The sequence below is a fragment of the Ipomoea nil genome, unplaced genomic scaffold, assembly GCF_001879475.1.
Source record: "Ipomoea nil cultivar Tokyo-kokei standard unplaced genomic scaffold, Asagao_1.1 scaffold2403, whole genome shotgun sequence".
In the NCBI taxonomy this organism is placed as follows: Eukaryota; Viridiplantae; Streptophyta; class Magnoliopsida; order Solanales; family Convolvulaceae; genus Ipomoea; species Ipomoea nil.
In genome coordinates this window covers 1981558-2000388 of record NW_017618831.1, presented here as the reverse complement: position 1 = coordinate 2000388, position 18831 = coordinate 1981558, and the positions used below count along the sequence as shown (strand labels likewise).

The 18831-nt window shown below is 37.4% G+C and overlaps 5 protein-coding genes across 7 annotated transcripts; 3 read left to right on the top strand and 2 right to left on the bottom strand.

Moving 5' to 3' along the window:
* The first annotated feature begins 1112 nt into the window (after nucleotides 1-1112).
* On the top strand, nucleotides 1113-4618 carry LOC109152377 (eukaryotic translation initiation factor 3 subunit I-like). Its single transcript, XM_019300027.1, has 8 exons — nucleotides 1113-1414; nucleotides 1605-1820; nucleotides 2438-2565; nucleotides 2774-2893; nucleotides 3001-3090; nucleotides 3699-3785; nucleotides 3978-4057; nucleotides 4312-4618. The coding sequence occupies exons 1-8, from the start codon at nucleotides 1231-1233 to the stop codon at nucleotides 4385-4387; spliced, it is 981 nt and encodes a 326-aa protein (XP_019155572.1). The 5' UTR covers nucleotides 1113-1230; the 3' UTR covers nucleotides 4388-4618.
* Nucleotides 4619-5229: 611 nt separating this feature from the next.
* Nucleotides 5230-6313, top strand: LOC109152378 (protein TAP1-like). Its single transcript, XM_019300028.1, has 2 exons — nucleotides 5230-5621; nucleotides 6064-6313. Exons 1-2 carry the CDS (start codon nucleotides 5345-5347, stop codon nucleotides 6126-6128), a joined length of 342 nt encoding a protein of 113 aa, XP_019155573.1. The 5' UTR covers nucleotides 5230-5344; the 3' UTR covers nucleotides 6129-6313.
* An 831-nt stretch (nucleotides 6314-7144) lies between these two features.
* On the top strand, nucleotides 7145-10321 carry LOC109152372 (uncharacterized protein slp1-like). 3 transcript variants are annotated; one of them, XM_019300020.1, is made up of 5 exons: nucleotides 7145-7536; nucleotides 7626-7801; nucleotides 7915-9086; nucleotides 9193-9278; nucleotides 10054-10321. In XM_019300020.1, exons 2-5 carry the CDS (start codon nucleotides 7651-7653, stop codon nucleotides 10277-10279), a joined length of 1635 nt encoding a protein of 544 aa, XP_019155565.1. In that variant the 5' UTR covers nucleotides 7145-7536; nucleotides 7626-7650; the 3' UTR covers nucleotides 10280-10321. The 3 variants fall into 3 exon arrangements, with proteins under 3 accessions (XP_019155565.1, XP_019155564.1, XP_019155563.1); XM_019300019.1 differs by having other exon boundaries at nucleotides 7617-7801; XM_019300018.1 differs by having other exon boundaries at nucleotides 7145-7801.
* Nucleotides 10322-10829: 508 nt separating this feature from the next.
* LOC109152375 (probable carboxylesterase 18) lies at nucleotides 10830-12034 on the bottom strand. The gene has a single exon (XM_019300025.1). The coding sequence runs from the start codon at nucleotides 11998-12000 to the stop codon at nucleotides 10978-10980; it is 1023 nt and encodes a 340-aa protein (XP_019155570.1). The 5' UTR covers nucleotides 12001-12034; the 3' UTR covers nucleotides 10830-10977.
* A 4265-nt stretch (nucleotides 12035-16299) lies between these two features.
* Nucleotides 16300-17650, bottom strand: LOC109152376 (probable carboxylesterase 18). The gene is made up of 2 exons (XM_019300026.1): nucleotides 16561-17650; nucleotides 16300-16432 (listed from the first exon to the last, which is right to left on the bottom strand). The coding sequence occupies exon 1, from the start codon at nucleotides 17599-17601 to the stop codon at nucleotides 16597-16599; it is 1005 nt and encodes a 334-aa protein (XP_019155571.1). The 5' UTR covers nucleotides 17602-17650; the 3' UTR covers nucleotides 16300-16432; nucleotides 16561-16596.
* Nucleotides 17651-18831: the final 1181 nt, after the last annotated feature.

The window sequence follows — 18831 nt, the reverse complement described above, 5'->3', positions numbered from 1 at the left end:
TATGACCAAGTCTTTGAAATGCGATAGCAAATGATATGGAGATAGGAGTAGGGGTGAAGGGAGCAAATTATTCTGTGGATTCGGGTCTAAATGTTTACAATTTACATACTAAATGTTCACACTTTGTATATTACGAACACAGTCAACACACAATTGTAACATATATGTAATTGATTATTTTTTTTTTTAATTCACAAGTTTCTTTCAAATATTGCAGACTGCAGTCACACAATATTAACATATTAGGATTTGATGACCATGTATTGTATTCACAAATTTCCTTCTACATTTGTTATGTGTTTTGACTTAGAAACACAATTTATATTCTAGAAGTTTACAATTCCAATACTAAAAATGCACAATTTATATGTCGTTTAGGACCAGGGTCCACATTGCAAGGTGGACCCTACTCCATGGTATAGCAACTCGGTGAAGGGCAATCATTATACCGTGCACCAAGGCACACATAGCAATGTGCGGGCCGCGCCTCCCAAAACGATGTCGTTTTATATTCTGTTATAAAATTCTGTGTTTTCAGGTATAAAATTCTGTACATTCAAAACAGGAGATTTTTATCATTTTAAAAACGATTATGTGTTTTCAAGTATAAAATTCTGTGTTTTCAGGTATAAAATTCTGTGTTTTCAGGTATAAAATTCTGTGCTTTCAGGTATAAAATTTTATGTTTTCTATTATATAATTCTGTACATTCGAAACATGAGGATTTTCAGTTATAAAAATTATGTGTTTTCAGGTATAAAATTCGGTGTTTTCTATTATACAATTATGTACATTCGAAACATGAATTTCTTTTAAGAGGTTAACAGTAAACACGCGAAAAAAGTACAAAACGACATCGTTTTGGGCCAGGGCGCACAATGCATACATTGTGCGCCCTGGTGCACGGTATAATTTGGCGGTGAAGGGTATATATTTTTATATGAGTTTTTAAAACAAAACAAAGAAATTAAATGGTAGATATTTCTTATGGGCTCGACAGTGGGCTACTGGGCTTTGCATCTCACAAGCCCACAAAGTGTAACCCAAAGGCTTTATCGGGTCAAGGCAGTCACAATCCGAACTGGATCCGAATACTCTTTCTATTTTCTTCTTCCACCTTTCTTCTTCTAGCGGTGAGGTAGAACTGCAGTTAGGGTTTTTCTGTTCTATCTCTCCCATCGAATCAAACTTTTTGGAAATCAGAAGAATTTGCAGAGTCGAAATAAGAAGATGAGGCCGATATTGATGAAGGGGCACGAGAGGCCGCTCACTTTCCTCAAGTACAACCGGGAAGGAGATCTGCTCTTCTCCTGCGCCAAGGACCACAACCCCACCGTCTGGTTCGCCGACAACGGCGAACGCCTCGGAACTTACCGCGGCCATAACGGCGCCGTTTGGTGCTGCGACATCTCTCGTATAGCTTCTTTTCTATGCTTATTCTCTTAGATTGCATAGTTTGCATAGTTTCGTAAGTGAACGCGGTTTTGCATTCCTCATCGTATAAACTTCACGAGCACTGTATATTTGGCGGGAGGGAGGAGAGGAAGAGCTGAAGACTAACAAATTGGTTGGATGATTTACTATGGTTTTGATTTTGTGTACAGGGGATTCAAGTAGGTTAATTACTGGGAGTGCGGACCAGACGGTTAAGCTCTGGGATGTTAAGACGGGCACTCAACTGTTTACTTTCAACTTTGACTCACCTGGAAGGTCTGTGGACTTTGCTGTTGGGGATAAGCTTGCAGTCATGACCACTGATCCATTCATGGGGCTGCCTTCTGCTATCCATGTAAAGAGAATTGCTAGCGACCCTGAAGACCGTAAGTTTGTGCATCTTTTTGGTGTTAAAGTTTCTGAAATTTAGATTGTCATGTTTAAACAAAATATTTTGGGAATAATGAATAATCTATTTCTCCATATGAAGAGTTGAAGCAAGGAAATTTTGAAAAATGCTGTCTTGGACCATAATGTAGTAGAATACACACACATGATATATCCATGTATGTTTGTTTGTTTGTGTTGCTGTAGTTGTGCTAGGGAGTTTTGTAGCTTGAATTGTATGGTATTTAAGTGTATTATGGTGCGTTTTTAGCCAATTCATCTGTCTCTCTATTATCATTCTGTTAAAACATGATATTATATCTTTTGACAAATTAAGTTATTAAAAACTCATGCACAATCACATACATCTGTACTTACCTTTTCCATTGGTGGATATGCGGGTGGGAGAGTCTGTGACCTTTAGCATTTACCCTTCTCGAGGTTGAAGGGTGGGGTGAAGTGTTTTTTGATGTTTTGGTGAAACATTTATGGTCTTGATTATGCATCCAACATGTGCATTTAGTTCTTTTAATTTTTTTTAAACACTCAGTTGCCTTAGTCAAATGATGATTTTACTGATCATCAACCGCTAAAAAACCATCTACTTCTATTTCAGAAACGGGTGAATCTGTGCTTACCATGAAGGGCCACCAGGGAAGGATCAATAGAGCTGTTTGGGGACCTTTGAATAAGACAATTATAAGTGGTGGTGAAGATTCTGTTCTTCGCATCTGGGATGCTGAGGTATGTTTAGTATATTGTTTTATGAGGAAAGAGTGTGGTGTGAACTTTAGAAGTAGAATTTCAGCTTCTCCAAGTACTTGCTTGGTTTTCCAGTTGTTGAGTTTGTAGTCACTTGTTGGAAATATTTTTCCTTCCATTTGAATTTCCAAAGATGGCTTTACTAGTTTACTTGAAGCCAGGAGTTTTTATTTCCTTTAAAAATTGACAGACTGGAAAACTACTTAAGGAGTCTGACCAGGAATCTGGTCACAAGAAGGGGATTACTTCTCTGGCAAAATCAATAGATGGATCACATTTTATAACAGGTTCTTTGGATAAATCAGCAAAGGTAACTTGGCCATCAACCCCCTAATTTGAGTCACTGTTTCTCTCCCTGTGTTTTTTGTGTTCTCTCTCTTCCTACTGATGACTAATATATATTTATATAAATGCCAGCTCTGGGATATCAGAACCTTGACACTTCTTAAGACCTATGTGACTGAGCGCCCAGTGAATGCAGTTACAATGTCACCACTGCTGGATCATGTATGTAAAACACACCACTAATCTTAACTTAGTCTTTGTTCATTGTTGTCCTTGTCACAAAAAAAAAATAAAAATCTTTGTGCTGTTTTTCCTTCTGTCATTTACTTATCACCAAAATCTTTGTGCAATATTCATTGTTTGTGACTCCTAACAAAATTTTCTCCATTTATTCTGTATCATGCTTTACATGCTGCCTTTTTCTGTAAATGTTGAAAATGTAAGCTTGGTTATTGTTGCTAGTCTAAAGAAAGTTATAATAAAAATGAAAATTCAGAAACGAATACAAATACAGACATGGCTGGTGACTGGTAGAAATCATTAACTCTTAACTTGAGAAAATCTCTGAATTATTTCTGATATTATTGTCCTAGTATTAAGGAATTTTTGGAACAGAAAAGGGACAATTAAACTGAATTGGCATTAGCTTACTAGCTTACTTTATTCTTCGGAGTGTTGGTGTAACTATAACAGCAAATATTAACAAGGGGCAAGTCAAAGTTTTAACCTTTCCTTGGGAATTGGCAACATTATAATAATTTCGCTATGCATGAGATACAATCATCGTATGAGGTATGCCTTCATATTTAATGTGCTTTATTGCTATTTAGATTGTGCTTGGAGGTGGTCAAGATGCATCTGCTGTAACAACCACTGACCATCGTGCTGGGAAGTTTGAGGCTAAATTCTATGATAAGGTAAGAAATATATAGTGTTATATACTTATATTGATCGTTTTGATAGTTCTAGTTCCCCTTTTGATACAATTGTGGGGTTGGTATTAAACTTGAGGCCTTCTACCTAGAGTAACATATTGGTGGTTTTGGTAGTTCCTCTGGTATCAACTATCAAGCACGTGTTGAAAATATGTTCTTTACTGTGTTTCCTAGATTCTTCAAGAAGAAATCGGTGGCGTCAAAGGGCACTTTGGACCAATTAATGCTTTGGCTTTCAACCCTGACGGGAAAAGGTAATATTTTGTTCTATTTATTATTACATGAACATACTAGCTAGCCATTACTTATGTTGAAATATTTATACTTCGTTTTTTGTGCTGAGCTTTCATGTTAAACCATACCCTCCAGGTATCTGTTTTAACCTTTTAATTACCGGTTTAGGACTTCAGTGGTTGAGACTACATCCCCCATCACAACTTTCTGTGATGAGCTTATTTGCTTTTATAATATAGACAGATTTTGATATAATCTTGTGGTTTGCCTATAGTTTTGCGAGTGGTGGTGAAGATGGGTATGTGAGATTACATCATTTCGACGCTGATTACTTCCATATCAAGATTTAAGGTTAAAGTGCAGCAGCTTCTCAAATTGAAAGACAATCACAATCTCCCCCGCTTTCGTTCTTCCTGGTTGAGCAAAATTTTTGTAGAGGATAGCTTGTTAAGGCTTGAAAAACTTCAGAAAGCAAATAGTGTGTTTAGTGTTGCTTCTGTTTAATGTTAAATGGATTCTTTACTTAAATTTATGTTTTTAACCTCTATTGAGTATTATAAAAGGACCAAATTTTACTTTCATCCTTTCATTTTTTTTTTTTACCTTTCATAGACTCTAGGGTGCAATTTATTATTATTATTATTTTTTTTTAATTTGTAGTTACAATTTGAGAATGTGCATGTGGTAAGTTTTAACTTTGTGTAGTAGTTTACAAATTATATAAGAAAAATAAAGTGTTCTAAAAAAAATAGTGTAATGAACTTGGATAGATTGATTTTCAAGTATAAGAATTATATTTTGAGTTAATATTCAATTTAGTTTTTAATTATAGTGATTTCTCTTGATTTACTCAAGTCTTTAATTCTTTAAAGTAGATTAAATTTAAAAAAAAAAATTATTATAGTCAATTAAATTGAAAAAAATTATTATAGTCTAGGGTTAATTCATTATATTTACGCATTTGACCTCACCCCTTTGAGTGCCAGGTACAACTTTATGAAATTTAATTAGTATGCCCCATCATCTACGTGTTAATATTTTGTTAACCAGTTAGCATCAGTTGTGCTTTACATGATACATCAAAAAATTTATGGGATGAAACGAACCATACTTAACCTTCTTCAACATATATATCAATGGCGTTCACACTTACTTCCCATCCCATATCATCCAAATGAACTACCTAAATCAATCCAACCAAGATTACGACACGGCAACCTCTCCCTATAAAATCTCTGCTCCTAATCCCCCTTTTCCCTCAACAAACTCAAGAAGAAGAAGAAGAAATATCATATATATCGATCGGCATGGCGGGGAAAATGATGAAGCTAATTGCGGCGGCGGTGTTGGCCTGGGTGGTTGTGTTGGCGGCGGCGCCATCCGCTTCCGCGAACTTCGCGAAACTGGGGTGCATCGCAATGTGCATGAGGGAATGTAGGGTGGTCGGATTGCCAGCCCCGGCCTGCCTGAAATTCTGCCCGAAGCACTGCGATCCGCCGCTCCCCTCGCGTCCCGTCTTCCATTGTACCCTCGACTGTCTTAACCAATGCGTGTCTAGTCAAAGCACCCGCAACAACAATAATGGTACGCTATCCATTATATATATGTCATAAAAATATTGAGTTAATACCATCTAGGGTCCTCCGAGTATAGTAATTTTGTCATGTTTAGTCTTAAATTTTTAAATTATCACCTATGGTTCTTCGACTTTCAAATTTTTACCATATGTGGTCCAAGTTAACCACATAAGGTCCTTCAACTATCAAATTTTCACCACCCTTGGTCCTTCTAGGAGGACCAGAAGGACCACGACTGGTTAAATTTTAAAAGTCGAAGGACCATAGGTGGTTAACTTGGACTACGGATGATAACAATTGAAACTCGAATGACCATAAGTGATAATTTGAAAGTTTAGAACTAAACGTGTCAAAATCACTATACTTGGAGGACCCTAGATGGTATTAACTCTAAAAATATTTGATATAATTAACTGATTTTCTTTATTTATTTTATTTTATTACTGCAGATGAAGAGAAACAGGATACCTGTATAACCAGCTGCAAAAATGAGAAATGCGGTCCAACTCCCTAGAATTTGATTAAATTCAAAATGTACCCCAAGTTGAAGCCACATAAAAATGTGCCTTTTATTTATTTTTATTTTTAAATAAAATGTATTTCTTAATTAGGTTTTATAGTTTCTTTTTTCCCTACCTTCTGAAGAATCAATTTCTGTTATATTTTCATTTATAAATAAATGTTATGTGGCTTCACAAGCAGAATTTGGCAAATTATACTCTATATCATGGCATGCATTATAAGGTGAATCATTTATACATATTCATTTTAGTATATTAAAGATTCATTAGATAGAGTATCCGGTAAACGTAAACAAATCACCTTAATCACTTCTCAATCTTCAGGGTGCCAGGTGGCTTCATCTTACTGATAAACTACATCGCATATCCGCTACACAATTTAGTTATTGACTGTCACTTCTGATTCGTAACGATTGTCATGACTCCAACATCTCTCCACACCTTCTCATTGAATCTGAAAAATTATAATTGGACTCCCTAATACTTTCTCACTTAAAACTTTTGATGTAGACATTAATTCGTTAGACCCCAAGTAGGAGCTAACCGAGCAACCTATTACTTTTTCTTGATTTGAGTCAGTCAAAACAATTTAGACTAGTTTAATTAATTGTAATCCTTTGATAGCTAAAGTTAGAGTTTTACGCACTTTTGGTCCCACGACTATAGTGACATTATCAGGATTGATCCACGATTTTAAAATCTTGCAATATCGGTTCACGACTATTATTTTTTTTTCAAAAATGGTCCTTCCAATCCACTTTTCGGCCCATTTTGGTCGAAATGGTTCTTACTCCGGTGAGAAATTGATAGAAAATACGCCAGAAGGATCATTTTTGCAAAAAAAAAAAAAAAAAACAATAGTTGTTGACCATGATTGCAAGATATGAAAGTCGTAGATCAATCCTGCTAGTGTCACTATAATCGTGTGACCAAAAGTGTGAAAAACTTGCTAAAGTTATAATAGGGTGTTTACCTGGTGCACCGTATCCAACAATGGCAGTGAGTTTTTCCTCATTTAAAAATAAAAATAAAAATAAAAATAATGGAGGTGTGAGATTCATAATTGGATAATTAGTCAATCATAGAGAGCGGTCATTTCGAGATCTCGCGACGAGTGACGATGGAATTTTTACCACAATTTTTGTGTTAAAAAACAGAGATGTGGAAGAGAGAGTGGTGGAATGTTGGGCGTAGCAAAGTCGTTATGATGCGTCAGAAAAAGGGAAAAATGTTAAATGTGCACTCTGAACTTGTAACTAAATACGGAGTAATAAATAAATAAATAGATAAAGTTTTTTGGATTTGAATTAGTGGACCAATGCGCATTCAGAGAAATTGGGTTTTGGGTTCTGAAGATCATCCAGTTCTCTTGCCCTCTTGATTTTTCACCTTGGATTTCAGGTGAATTGCGTGTTTCCTTTGTTGAATTTCAGGTGATCTAATCGTGTAACGCAGGTGTTTAATTTGCTTGATCTAACGAGAAAATGCAGGACCAGCGGATTGGATTGATGAGCAATGCAGAGATCACGCAGGGCGGTTCTGCGAAGAATAGGTTCGGAAAAAGGGAGAAATCTCGTCTACAATGTTTCTCTCGCTCTCGTGATCTTGCTTTGGGCGATTCTCTTCCTTTTCAATCTGTGGATCAGTCATGGCGACGTTTATCAAGGTCTGTTCACTATCAAATAATCCTTCAGTTCATAAACTCCTCTGCAGTTTTGCCTAAATCTCCTTCTCATCATTGCATGTCTCTGCGATGGATTTTGACGGACCTGATTGAAGAATGTAGAAGTAGAGCTTGGGATGAAGATCGCAGGCGTGTTGTTATCCTGGCGGACGAGAATCTCTCCAGGAGCAACAATTCCAGAGAAGGTGTGACTGAAATGGAGACTGTTCTGAGTGAATCTAACAGAAATTCTGTCAGTTCTATTGAGGAGAAAGCCGGAGATTGGAAATCGCAATCGGACAGGTTTTTTAGGTCGGTCACTCTAGGGTTGGGAGAGTTCAGAAGCAAAGCGTTTGATAGTAAAAGTGGAGATGTAATGACTGGTAATCCAGGGAGCATAGTGCATAGGATGGAGCCAGGTGGGGCAGATTACAATTATGCTTCTGCTTCAAGAGGAGCCAAGGTCTTGGCTTACAACAAGGAAGCCAAGGGAGCTTCTAATGTGCTGTGCAGAGATAAGGATGAGTACCTTAGGAATCCTTGCTCTGCCGCCGAGAAGTTTGTCGTTGTAGAACTGTCAGAAGAAACTTTAGTGGATACAGTAGAAATAGCAAACTTTGAGCACTACTCATCCAATCCAAGGGAGATTGAGTTGCTGGGCAGTCTCGTTTACCCCGCTGATTCGTGGGATAAACTTGGTAGTTTTACTGCTGCAAATGTCAAGCATGCTCAAAGGTTTGCTCTTCCAGACCCAAAATGGGCTAGGTATCTGAAGCTGAAGATACTGAGTCATTATGGTTCAGAATTCTATTGTACCTTAAGCTTGCTGGAAGTGTATGGAGTGGATGCTGTGGAAAAGATGCTTGAGGAGCTTGTGTCTGTTCCAGCTAAGCTGTGTACTTCTGATCAGAAAAGCAGTACCCACAAATCTTCTGAAGGAGAACCTTGTCAAAATGCAGATGGTGATGATTTGCAGACAGGGCTTGCAGTTGAAACTTCTGATGCAGTTGCTAAACCAGTGACAACAGTTGCAGTGTCTGACCCACCCGGGGAAATTCGCAGTTTACATGTGAACAGGATGCCTGGTGACAGTGTTTACAAGATTCTGATGAAAAAGATTAAGTCCCTAGATATAAATCTGTCATTTCTGGAGAGGTATCTAGAGGAGTTGAATTCTAGGTATGGGAAGGCTTTCAAAGAAATTGACAAAGACTTGGAAGAGGGAAATTTCCTTATGGACAAGTTCTTGTTAGAGATGAGGGGTTTACTTGAGAGCAAGGAGACAATAGTATGTTCATTTCTTATCATGATTATTATATTCCTTGTTGTTTACTGTCAATGTTGGCAGAATGGCTTTCATATATTCTAACCAGTATCTCTGATCTTGCATGCAGAATAAGGAAGTCAATAATCTTGTCTCTTGGAAATCCCTTGTTTCCATGGAGCTTGAGCATTTAATCAGGGACAATGCTAATCTCAGGTGGGTTTCTTACCTAAGATCATCTACACTAGCTCCTTGTCCTCACCTTACTATAATTTCTTTGGCTGAAATTGATTTTGTTGGCAGTCTTATTTGGCTTCCCACCTATTTTCTCCACACAAGCACTCACTCTTCTCTCTATTGTGCCTATAAAGCAAATATTTTACCTCGAACAATGATACTTGTACCAAATATTTTGCACATTACAATATATCATCTATTATAGTTTGGTATCTTAATGTGACTATATTTCAAAACAACGTAAAACACTTTAATTGATTGACATCTTATCGTGCTCATTTATTTTTTTAAAACTTTTTTTTTTTGAAGATCTATGAATATACTAGTAAACATGAAGGCATTCACAATTCACAAATAACATACATGATATGATAGACACCATTATATACGACAATATAGGACACCAAATTTCTTCTTCTAATAACCCAAGTTTCCCGACTTTGTTAGACTATATCCTGGATCCCATGAACCCTCCTTATCAACACCAAATTTCTCCTTGCTATCATCTTGTTTAGAGTCAACTTATATGTCCTTCCATTCTAATTAGGGTTGTGTCCATTTAATTTTACCCCAAAGAGGAGAGGGATGAAAACTTTATTGCCTGTCATTTTTTATGCATGATTGAAAACAATGTGAAATTTCCTCCTAATATGATGATCAATCAATTCTTTGCTCTTGGCCAGCTCTTCTTGTTTCATATATACTGGTTGGTGTATATATGTGTTATTCTAACCTGTGGGGTGCCAATATGCAGAATGAAGATGGAAGAAGTTTGGCAGAACCAGGTATTCATGGAGAATAAAGGATCAATAGTTATATTTGTGGCATGTTTAATATTTGGGATCTTAGCATTTCTAAGGCTGTTGGTTTTCCTGAGTATTTATAGTTCTGGGAATTTTTCTGCCAAGGGCCGCTTTTCCTTTTCCTGGTTTTTCCTGCTACTCAATTGTAGCATAACCATTATCATCCTTTCCTTGTAATTTATACATCTCATACATCAACTTTGACACCATTCCCCTTAATTACATGGAGTTTCAGTCCTATACCCATCAATTAACTTTAACTATCCTTTCTAGCTACTTTGATGATCAATTTACACAGATAAAAAATTAAAGTTTCATAAGAATAATTTTGCTAAGTAGTTCGGTTAGTACTTTGACTTTATTGTGACATTTCACTTATAGATCTCACCTTTTATTTTTTTTTTATTTTATTTATTTATTTTTTTTACTATTAGCCCTTCAATTTTGAAAATTTTTAAATTACTTTTAGTTCTAAGTCCAACTCTTAGTGGGAACAGCTTATTGATCTTCTCAGTTTGAGCGAGTTAGTTTTGGACAATTTAGTTTGGTTTACCTCTCTGTGGTCCCTTTCCAACTAGGTGACAAGGCAAAATTTATCTACCCAGTGCACACTTTAAGGTAATGATTACAAGTTTTCTCATCACAAAAAAAATGATTGGAAGGACTAAAAATTGATAAATAATAGTGGAAAAAAAGATACTCCGTAGTTGATTTGCAAATATGGAAGTTTCATAAGAATAATTTTATTAAAGGTATTTAGATATAAAATTCATTTGACACAACATTTTATGATTGATTGATTATTATTAATGTAGTGATAATCAATCAATCATAGCCTGTTACCTGTTTTATTCTATGGATTATTGAGGGAGGGCTTAGGTTTTGGTTTGCATGAAGTCTTTGATTTCCTTAAGGAGCATAGCAGATTCAGGCAACTCAGCGAAGCTATAGAACCCATGTATGGCGTTTGGATACTCAACCACTTTCACTTCCGCTCCAAACTTCCTCAGCCTCTCGCAGTACTTCCTCTGCCAATCCTGCAACAGATCAAACCCTCCGACGATCAACAGCGTCCTCGGAAACTTCTCCGGCAACTCCTCCTCGAACACGTGCGCCGTCGCGTGGTCCCTGTTCGTGCCGTCCGGCAAAAACAGCCTCCACATCCTGTCCGTATCTTCCAGAGTAAGCAGCGTAGCTTTCCTCAGCCGGAGCTCCGACTCCGTCCGCTCTTCTCCGCCGAAGAACGGCTGCAGTGACAGCTGTCCGGCTAGGTTTAGCCTCTCGAAGTCGGTGACGCTGTTCAGTGCTCTCACGGATATGTGGTGCGCTATGTTTCCTCCGGCGCTGTCTCCGGCGAGGAAGCATCTCGTGAAGTCGGTGATGGGCGGGAAAACGGCGTAGTTTTTGGCGTCGATGAACTTCAAGGCGTCGAAACAGTCGTCGTACGCGCAGGGGTACCGGTGCTCCGGCGCGAGGCGGTAGTTCACGGAGGCGACGACGGCGGGGACGGTGGCGGCAAAACGGCAGCACAAATTGTGAAACACCTTCAAATCCGGGCTGAGAGAGGTGAATCCGCCGCCGTGGAAGTACACAATCAGGGGCAACGATTGTTTCTCCTCCTCCGAGGAGGAGGCGCCTTTGTCAACGTCGGGAACAAAGAGGCGAAACCAGACATCTCTAGAAGCTTCCACTTGGACGTCGGAGGAGGACACGGGGGTTCCATCGACGACAGTGGTGATTGGAGCGGACACTCTCGGGTAGAGCAGGCGGAGGAGACGGCGGTTGACGGTACCGTCGGAGCGGAAACAGATAGACGTCGCGAGAGAATGGGCGGAGATAAGGAGCTTCGTGGAGCATGGAAGCTTGGGGTGTTTCTTCGTGGGCTCAATATCCGCCATAATATTGGTAATATTGATAATTTCTTCTAATAATCGGTACGTACTTAAATAGCTAAATGTTTTTATAATTAAGAAAAATACTATGCCACTTTCATTTTTAACTCTCTAACTTTTACTCTAACATGTAAAATAAGAAAATCCAATTGTATTAAATAAAATTCAAATAAAAAAATAACTTATTAATATCTGTCACATCATGCAATAAAATTCTATAATTAATGCACATATTTATAAGTAGAGTTAACCACTTTTAAAGAAATAGATCAATTCTTGCTTTTTACTTTTTAAAGAAATAATCAAATCAGTCATCAGCATCTTATTTTGGAAGTCTGTTTTCATCCAAACATATTAGTCAATATTTATTTTAGGAATCTATTTTCACCTGCATTTGTACTGCAATAGTTATGCTGTGCAACCGAATGTACCATGCGCATGGTGCATACGGTTCAAAACGACGTCGTTTTGATTAAAAACGCGCGTCCCACTTAAAAAAAAAAAAATCAGGTTCGACTCTCAGTAATAGCATTATTGTGGATATATAGTTATGAAATTGTGGATATATAGTTATGAAATTGTGGTTATATAGTTATGAAATTATGGATATTTAGTTCATTCATTGTGGATATTTAGTTCAATCATATATTGTTGATATTTAGTTCATTCATTGTGGATTTTTACTTCATTCATTCATTCATTGTGGATTTTTACTTCATTCATTCATTCATTGTGGATTTTTACTTCATTCATTCACTGTGGATATATAGTTATGAAATTATGGATATATAGTTATGAAATTGTGGTTATATAGTTATGAAATTATGGATATTTAGTTCATTCATTGTGGATATTTAGTTCAATCATATGTTGTGGATATTTAGTTCATTCATTGTGGATTTTTACTTCATTCATTCATTCATTGTGGATTTTTACTTCATTCATTCATTCATTGTGGATTTTTACTTCATTCATTCACTGTGGATATATAGTTATGAAATTGTGGATATATAATTATGAAATTGTGGATATATAGTTATGAATTTCTGGATATATAAAAATGCTATTGCCGGGAATTGAACCTGATTTCTTCTTTAAGTGGGACGCGCGTTTTTTTAACCAAAACGGCGCCGTTTTGCAACCGTATGCACCTTGCAAGGTGCATTCGGTTGCACAGCATAATTTGCGATTTGTACTGTCAATCTGGAGAATATATAAGTTGTGGGCCGGCATTTGGGCAATTACGTAGGAACAATCGAAACAGGCTGGCGATTTTTCTTAGGTTTGAATGTGTCCACATTGCATGTTGCCATGTTGGTGAGCTGGTGTTATCATTATTAATGGTTTCTTCTCTTAACGGAAAAAATACATAAATATTATCTACTCACCTACTCTCTTAATTGTTTTAGAATGGATTTTGACATGTACTTTGGTAGTGCATTGATAAGTGTATTTCTCATCAGCATGCTTCCATTCTTTATATAGACACTAATTTTTTAAGCGCATTGCATGATTGAGATAATGCCCAAATGTTTTTCTTAAATAAATATTTTAAAGTATATCAATGCAAGATTATATTAGAATTGTTCATGCATAGATAATTAAATGTTAAATTTGCGTATTTAAATTTGTAATTTTAAGTTTACAAATGCAAGATAATATAGTCCAGATTGATTATAATTGTCAATAAAATAATTGTATGAGTATGGTTGAAACAAAATACGAGACATAAGGGAAAGCAAATAAAAATTAAAGCATAAAATATTAAATATATACTAATATTGTTTGAGGAGATTCCGGCAGTAGGATTTGGGGTTAGAGTTCTATTAAGAGTTAAGACTTTAATATTAGGATTAGATTAATGTTGTAGTTATAATTCTATATTAGACTTTAATATTAGAATTAGACTAACGATCATTTTTTCTACCCAGTGTTAAAAATTAAAATATGAAACTATTCATTTAATTTAATAATTTGACAGTCATTTTTCTATCCAATGTTTATAATTAAATAAATATTTGAAAGTATATAAATGCAAAACTATATATGAGAAATTCAACATAAGTAATTTAATGTCTAATTTGTTTATTTAAATATGTAATTCATAGTATATGAATACAATATAATATAGGCGATTCATTATAATTGTTACTAAACTTTTTTTTTTTAAATAGTAACCAATTAAGTATTTTTGTTGCAAAGGGTTCTAAAATATTTAATGAATGAACATATATACAATATCAATGAATGAATCGATGATAATGTATGTAAGGGGGGGGGGGGGGCGGGGGGGGGGGGGGAGTCATTTTCCGGAAGGCTTCTTTGACCTACAACAACAACCACCTTCGTCTGTCTACAACAACCACCACCACCTTCGTCTGTCTACAACAACCACCACCACCTTCGTCTGTCTACAACAACCACCACCACCTTCGTCTGTCTACAACAACAACCACCGTCGTCTCTGCCTACAACAACAACACTGTGAATTCCCCCAATTCTCAAACCCAACCCTAGATCCATTTCGAAATCTCTACACACGAGGGAGGACGTCTTCGTTGTTGGATTGATCGGTGAGCCATGGTGATTGTGAAGGCGGTGAACAGATCGACGTCGACGGCGCCGTTTGCACCTGACGCGCCATGCCTCGCGGCCGGGACCATGACGGACACCAGATAGCAATCCTCTCTGGTTTCCGTCCAGAAACCAGAGAGCTTTTCTCTGGTTTTCGGCCGGAAACTAGAGAGTAAGTATTGCTCTCTGGTTTTCGGCAGAAACCAGAGAGAACGACAGAAACCAGAGAGTTTTACTCTCTCGTTTCCGTCATTTTTTTGTTATTTTTTAATAAATAATATTATTTGATTTAAAAATAAATATTATTATTTATAATATTATTGTAAATTTAATATATTTTAAACAAAATAATTAATTATAAAAAATGTTTAATTATACAATTCTACATCATTTTCCAGAAAATGGGCCAAACACACAAAGACAGTTTTCTGTTGTGCAGCCAAACACGAGAAAGGAAAACGTTTTCCGAAAAAATGACTCATTTTTCCAGAAAACATTTTCCAGAAGTCATTTTCCTGCTTTCCATACGAACCCTAAAAGTATTGTATTCAATCATAATGTCTAAGAGTACAGAGCGAATATATAGATACTAGATAGACTCATAGTCTAACACGAATAATATAGTCCTGGTCTAATATGAATAATATAGTCCTAATACCCCCCCTCAAGCACAAGGTTGGGTAGCCAAAACATTGAGCTTGTCACGGAGAGAATTAAAACGCAGAGATGAAAGAGACTTTGTAAAGATATCCGCTAGTTGATCTTTGGTTGAAATAAAGTGCACCTCAAACTCATTTTTAGCTACTTTATTGCGAACAAAATGATAGTCAATCTCAATGTGCTTCGTGCGGGCATGAAACACTGGATTGGCACATAAGTAAGTAACTTCCAAATTATCACACCATAGTCGAGGAGGAGACGCAGGAGGGATGCCGATTTCGTGTAACAGGGAAACAAGCCATGTAACCTCTGCAGATACATCAGCTAGTCCCTTTATTCTGCTTTAGTTGAGGAACATGCCACAGTCCGTTGCTTCCGACAAACCCAAGATATAAGATTACTGCCCAAGAACACAACAAAACCACTAGTAGACTTGCGATCATTCGGATCGGCAGTCCAATCTGAGTCAGAATATGCGTGAATATCTATAGATGTAGACTGCGAAATATGCAGACCAAGATTCAGGGTGCCCTTGACATACCGCAGGACTCTTTTTAGAGAGGCCCAATCCGTAGTAGTGGGAGCATGCATGTATTGACACAAGAGATTAATAGCATAAGATAAATCAGGATAAGTTACCGTAAGATACTGAAGAACGCCTGCAAGAGTCCTGTACTGTATAGGATCGACATAGGGAACGGCAACTTCTTAAGTGATTTTCGCTACTTAATTGTAGCATAACCATTATCATCCTTTCCTTGTAATTTATACATCTCATACATCAACTTTGACACCATTCCCCTTAATTACATGGAGTTTCAGTCCTATATATACCCACCAATAACTTATTGATTTTCTTGGTTTGAGCCAATTAGTTTTGGACAATCTAATTTGGTTTACCTCTCTGTGGTCTTTTGCCGATTAGGGTGACAATGCAAAATTTACCTACCCAAGGCACAGTTTAAAGTAATGATTACAAGTTTTCCTCACCACCAAAAAAAAAAAAAAAAAAAAAAAAAAAAAAAATCGAAAGGACTAAAAATTGATAAATAATAGTGGAAAAAAAGATAGTTGAGTTACAAATATGAAAGTTTCATAAGAATAATTTTATTAAAGGTATTTAGATGGTATAAAATTCATTTGACACAACATTTTATGATTGATTGATTATTATTAATGTAGTGATAATAATCAATCAATCATAGCCTGTGTCTCTCGGAGCGAACCGGGTGGACCTGGACCGTTAAACGGATAGAGAAAGACCCAGAACACAATGCCTGGTTGACATAAAATTATAAAAAAATAAAAATAAAAAATCAATCATATAGCCTGTTACCTGTTTTATTGAATGGATCATTGAGGGAGGGCTTAGGTTTGCATGAAGTCTTTGATTTCCTTAAGGAGCATAGCAGATTCAGGCAACTCAGCGAAGCTATAAAACCCATGTATGCCGTTTGGATACTCAACCACTTTCACTTCCACTCCAAACTTCCTCAGCCTCTCGCAGTACTTCCGCTGCCAATCCTGCAACAGATCAAACCCTCCGACGATCAACAGCGTCCTCGGAAACTTCTCCGGCAACTCCTCCTCGAACACGTGCGCCGCCGCGTGGTCCCTGTTCGTGCCGTCCGGCAAAAACGTCCTCCACATCCTGTCCGTATCTTCCAGAGTAAGCACCGGAGCTTTCCTCAGCCGGAGCTCCGACTCCGTCCGCTCTTCTCCGCCGAAGAACGGCTGGAGTGACAGCTGTCCGGCTAGGTTCAGCCTCTCGAAGTCGGTGACGCTGTTCAGTGCTCTCACGGTTATGTGGTGCGCTATGTTTCCTCCGGCGCTGTCTCCGGCGAGGAAGCATCTCGTGAAGTCGGTGATGGGCGGGAAAACGGCGTAGTTTTTGGCGTCGATGAACTTCAAGGCGTCGAAACAGTCGTCGTACGCGCAGGGGTACCGGTGCTCCGGCGCGAGGCGGTAGTTCACGGAGGCGACGACGGCGGGGACGGTGGCGGCAAAACGGCAGCACAAATTGTGAAAATACTTAAAATCCGGGCTGAGAGAGATGAATCCGCCGCCGTGGAAGTACACAATCAGGGGCAACGATTGTTGCTCCTCCTCGTCTTTGTCAACGACGGGAACAAAGAGGCGAAACCAGACGTCTCTAGAAGCTTCCACTTGGACGTCGGAGGAGGACACGGGGGTTCCATCGACGACGGTGGTGATCGGAGCGGACACTCTCTGGCAGAGCAGACGGAGGAGACGGCGGTTGACGGTACCGTCGGAGCGGAAACAGATAGACGTCGCGAGAGAACTGGCGGAGATAAGGAGCTTCGTGGAGCATGGAAGCTTGGGGTGTTTCTTCGTGGGCCCAATATCCGCCATAATATTGGTAATATTGATAATTCTTCTAATAATCGGTACATACTTAAATAGATAAATGTCTCATAATTAAGAAAATTATTATAAGTACTTTCATTTTCAACTCTTTAATTTTTACTTTAACATATATAAGAGTCGTTATGCTCGGTTGCAAAAACGACGTCGTTTTGACGTCCGACTTAAAAAATAAAAAATCAGTTTCGGTTGCCGTTAACGGCTTTATGTTGTGCATAATTTGAACTATAGATCCATAACTTCATAACTATACATTCAGAATTGCATAACTACACATCCATAACTTCATAACAATAAATTTAGAATGTCCACGTAACTAATGGCAATCGAAAATAATTTTAAAAAAAAAATAAATAAATAAAACGACACCGTTTTTGCATCCGTACGTTACACCGTGCGTGATGCATACGGATGCGCGGAATATATAAGTTGTGGGCTGGCATTTGGGCAATTACGTAGTATCAATCGAAACAGGCTGGCGATTTTTCTTAGGTTTGAATGTGTACGTCCACATTGCATGTTGGTGAGCTGGTGTGATCATTATTAATGGTTTCTTCTCTTTCACGGAAAAAGTACATAAATATTATCTACTCACCTACACTCTTAATTGTTTTAGAATGGATTTTCACATGTAATTTGGTAGTGTATTGATAAGGGAAAATTATGCTGTGCAACCGTGGTAGTGTATTATCTACTCACCTACTCTCTTAATTGTTTTAGAATGGATTTTCACATGTAATTTGGTAGTGAATTGATAAGGGAAAATTATGCTGTGCAACCGTGGTAGTGTATTATCTACTCACCTACTCTCTTAATTGTTTTAGAATGGATTTTCACATGTAATGTGGTAGTGTATTGATAAGGGAAAATTATACTGTGCAACCGTGTTGGTGCACACGGTTACAAAAACGGCATCGTTTTACTTTTAAAAAAAATCATTTTCGATTGTCGTTAATTACGTAAATATATGTTCATAATTTTATAATTTTACATTGTGAATGTATAGTTATGAAGTTATAGATGTGTAGTTATGCAATTCTGAATGTATAGTTATGAAGTTATGGATGTGTAGTTATGCATGCAATTTTGAATGTATAGTTATGAAGTTATGGATGTGTAGTTATGCATACAATTCTGAATGTATAGTTATGAAGTTATGGATGTGTAGTTATGCAACTCTGAATGTATAGTTATGAAGTTAATGGATGTGTAGTTATG

Coding starts and splice junctions, on each gene's coding strand:
- LOC109152378 (XM_019300028.1), top strand. CDS start 5,345: ATGGCGGGGAAAATGATGAAGCTAATTGCGGCGGCGGTGTTGGCCTGG. Junction 5,622..6,063: donor CACCCGCAACAACAATAATG/GTACGCTATCCA, acceptor TTATTACTGCAG/ATGAAGAGAAACAGGATACC.
- LOC109152376 (XM_019300026.1), bottom strand. CDS start 17,601: ATGGCGGATATTGGGCCCACGAAGAAACACCCCAAGCTTCCATGCTCC.
- LOC109152372 (XM_019300020.1), top strand. CDS start 7,651: ATGCAGAGATCACGCAGGGCGGTTCTGCGAAGAATAGGTTCGGAAAAA. Junction 9,087..9,192: donor TTGAGAGCAAGGAGACAATA/GTATGTTCATTT, acceptor TCTTGCATGCAG/AATAAGGAAGTCAATAATCT. Junction 9,279..10,053: donor AGGGACAATGCTAATCTCAG/GTGGGTTTCTTA, acceptor GCCAATATGCAG/AATGAAGATGGAAGAAGTTT.
- LOC109152377 (XM_019300027.1), top strand. CDS start 1,231: ATGAGGCCGATATTGATGAAGGGGCACGAGAGGCCGCTCACTTTCCTC. Junction 1,415..1,604: donor TTGGTGCTGCGACATCTCTC/GTATAGCTTCTT, acceptor TTTTGTGTACAG/GGGATTCAAGTAGGTTAATT. Junction 3,786..3,977: donor AGGCTAAATTCTATGATAAG/GTAAGAAATATA, acceptor TGTGTTTCCTAG/ATTCTTCAAGAAGAAATCGG.
- LOC109152375 (XM_019300025.1), bottom strand. CDS start 12,000: ATGGCGGATATTGAGCCCACGAAGAAACACCCCAAGCTTCCATGCTCC.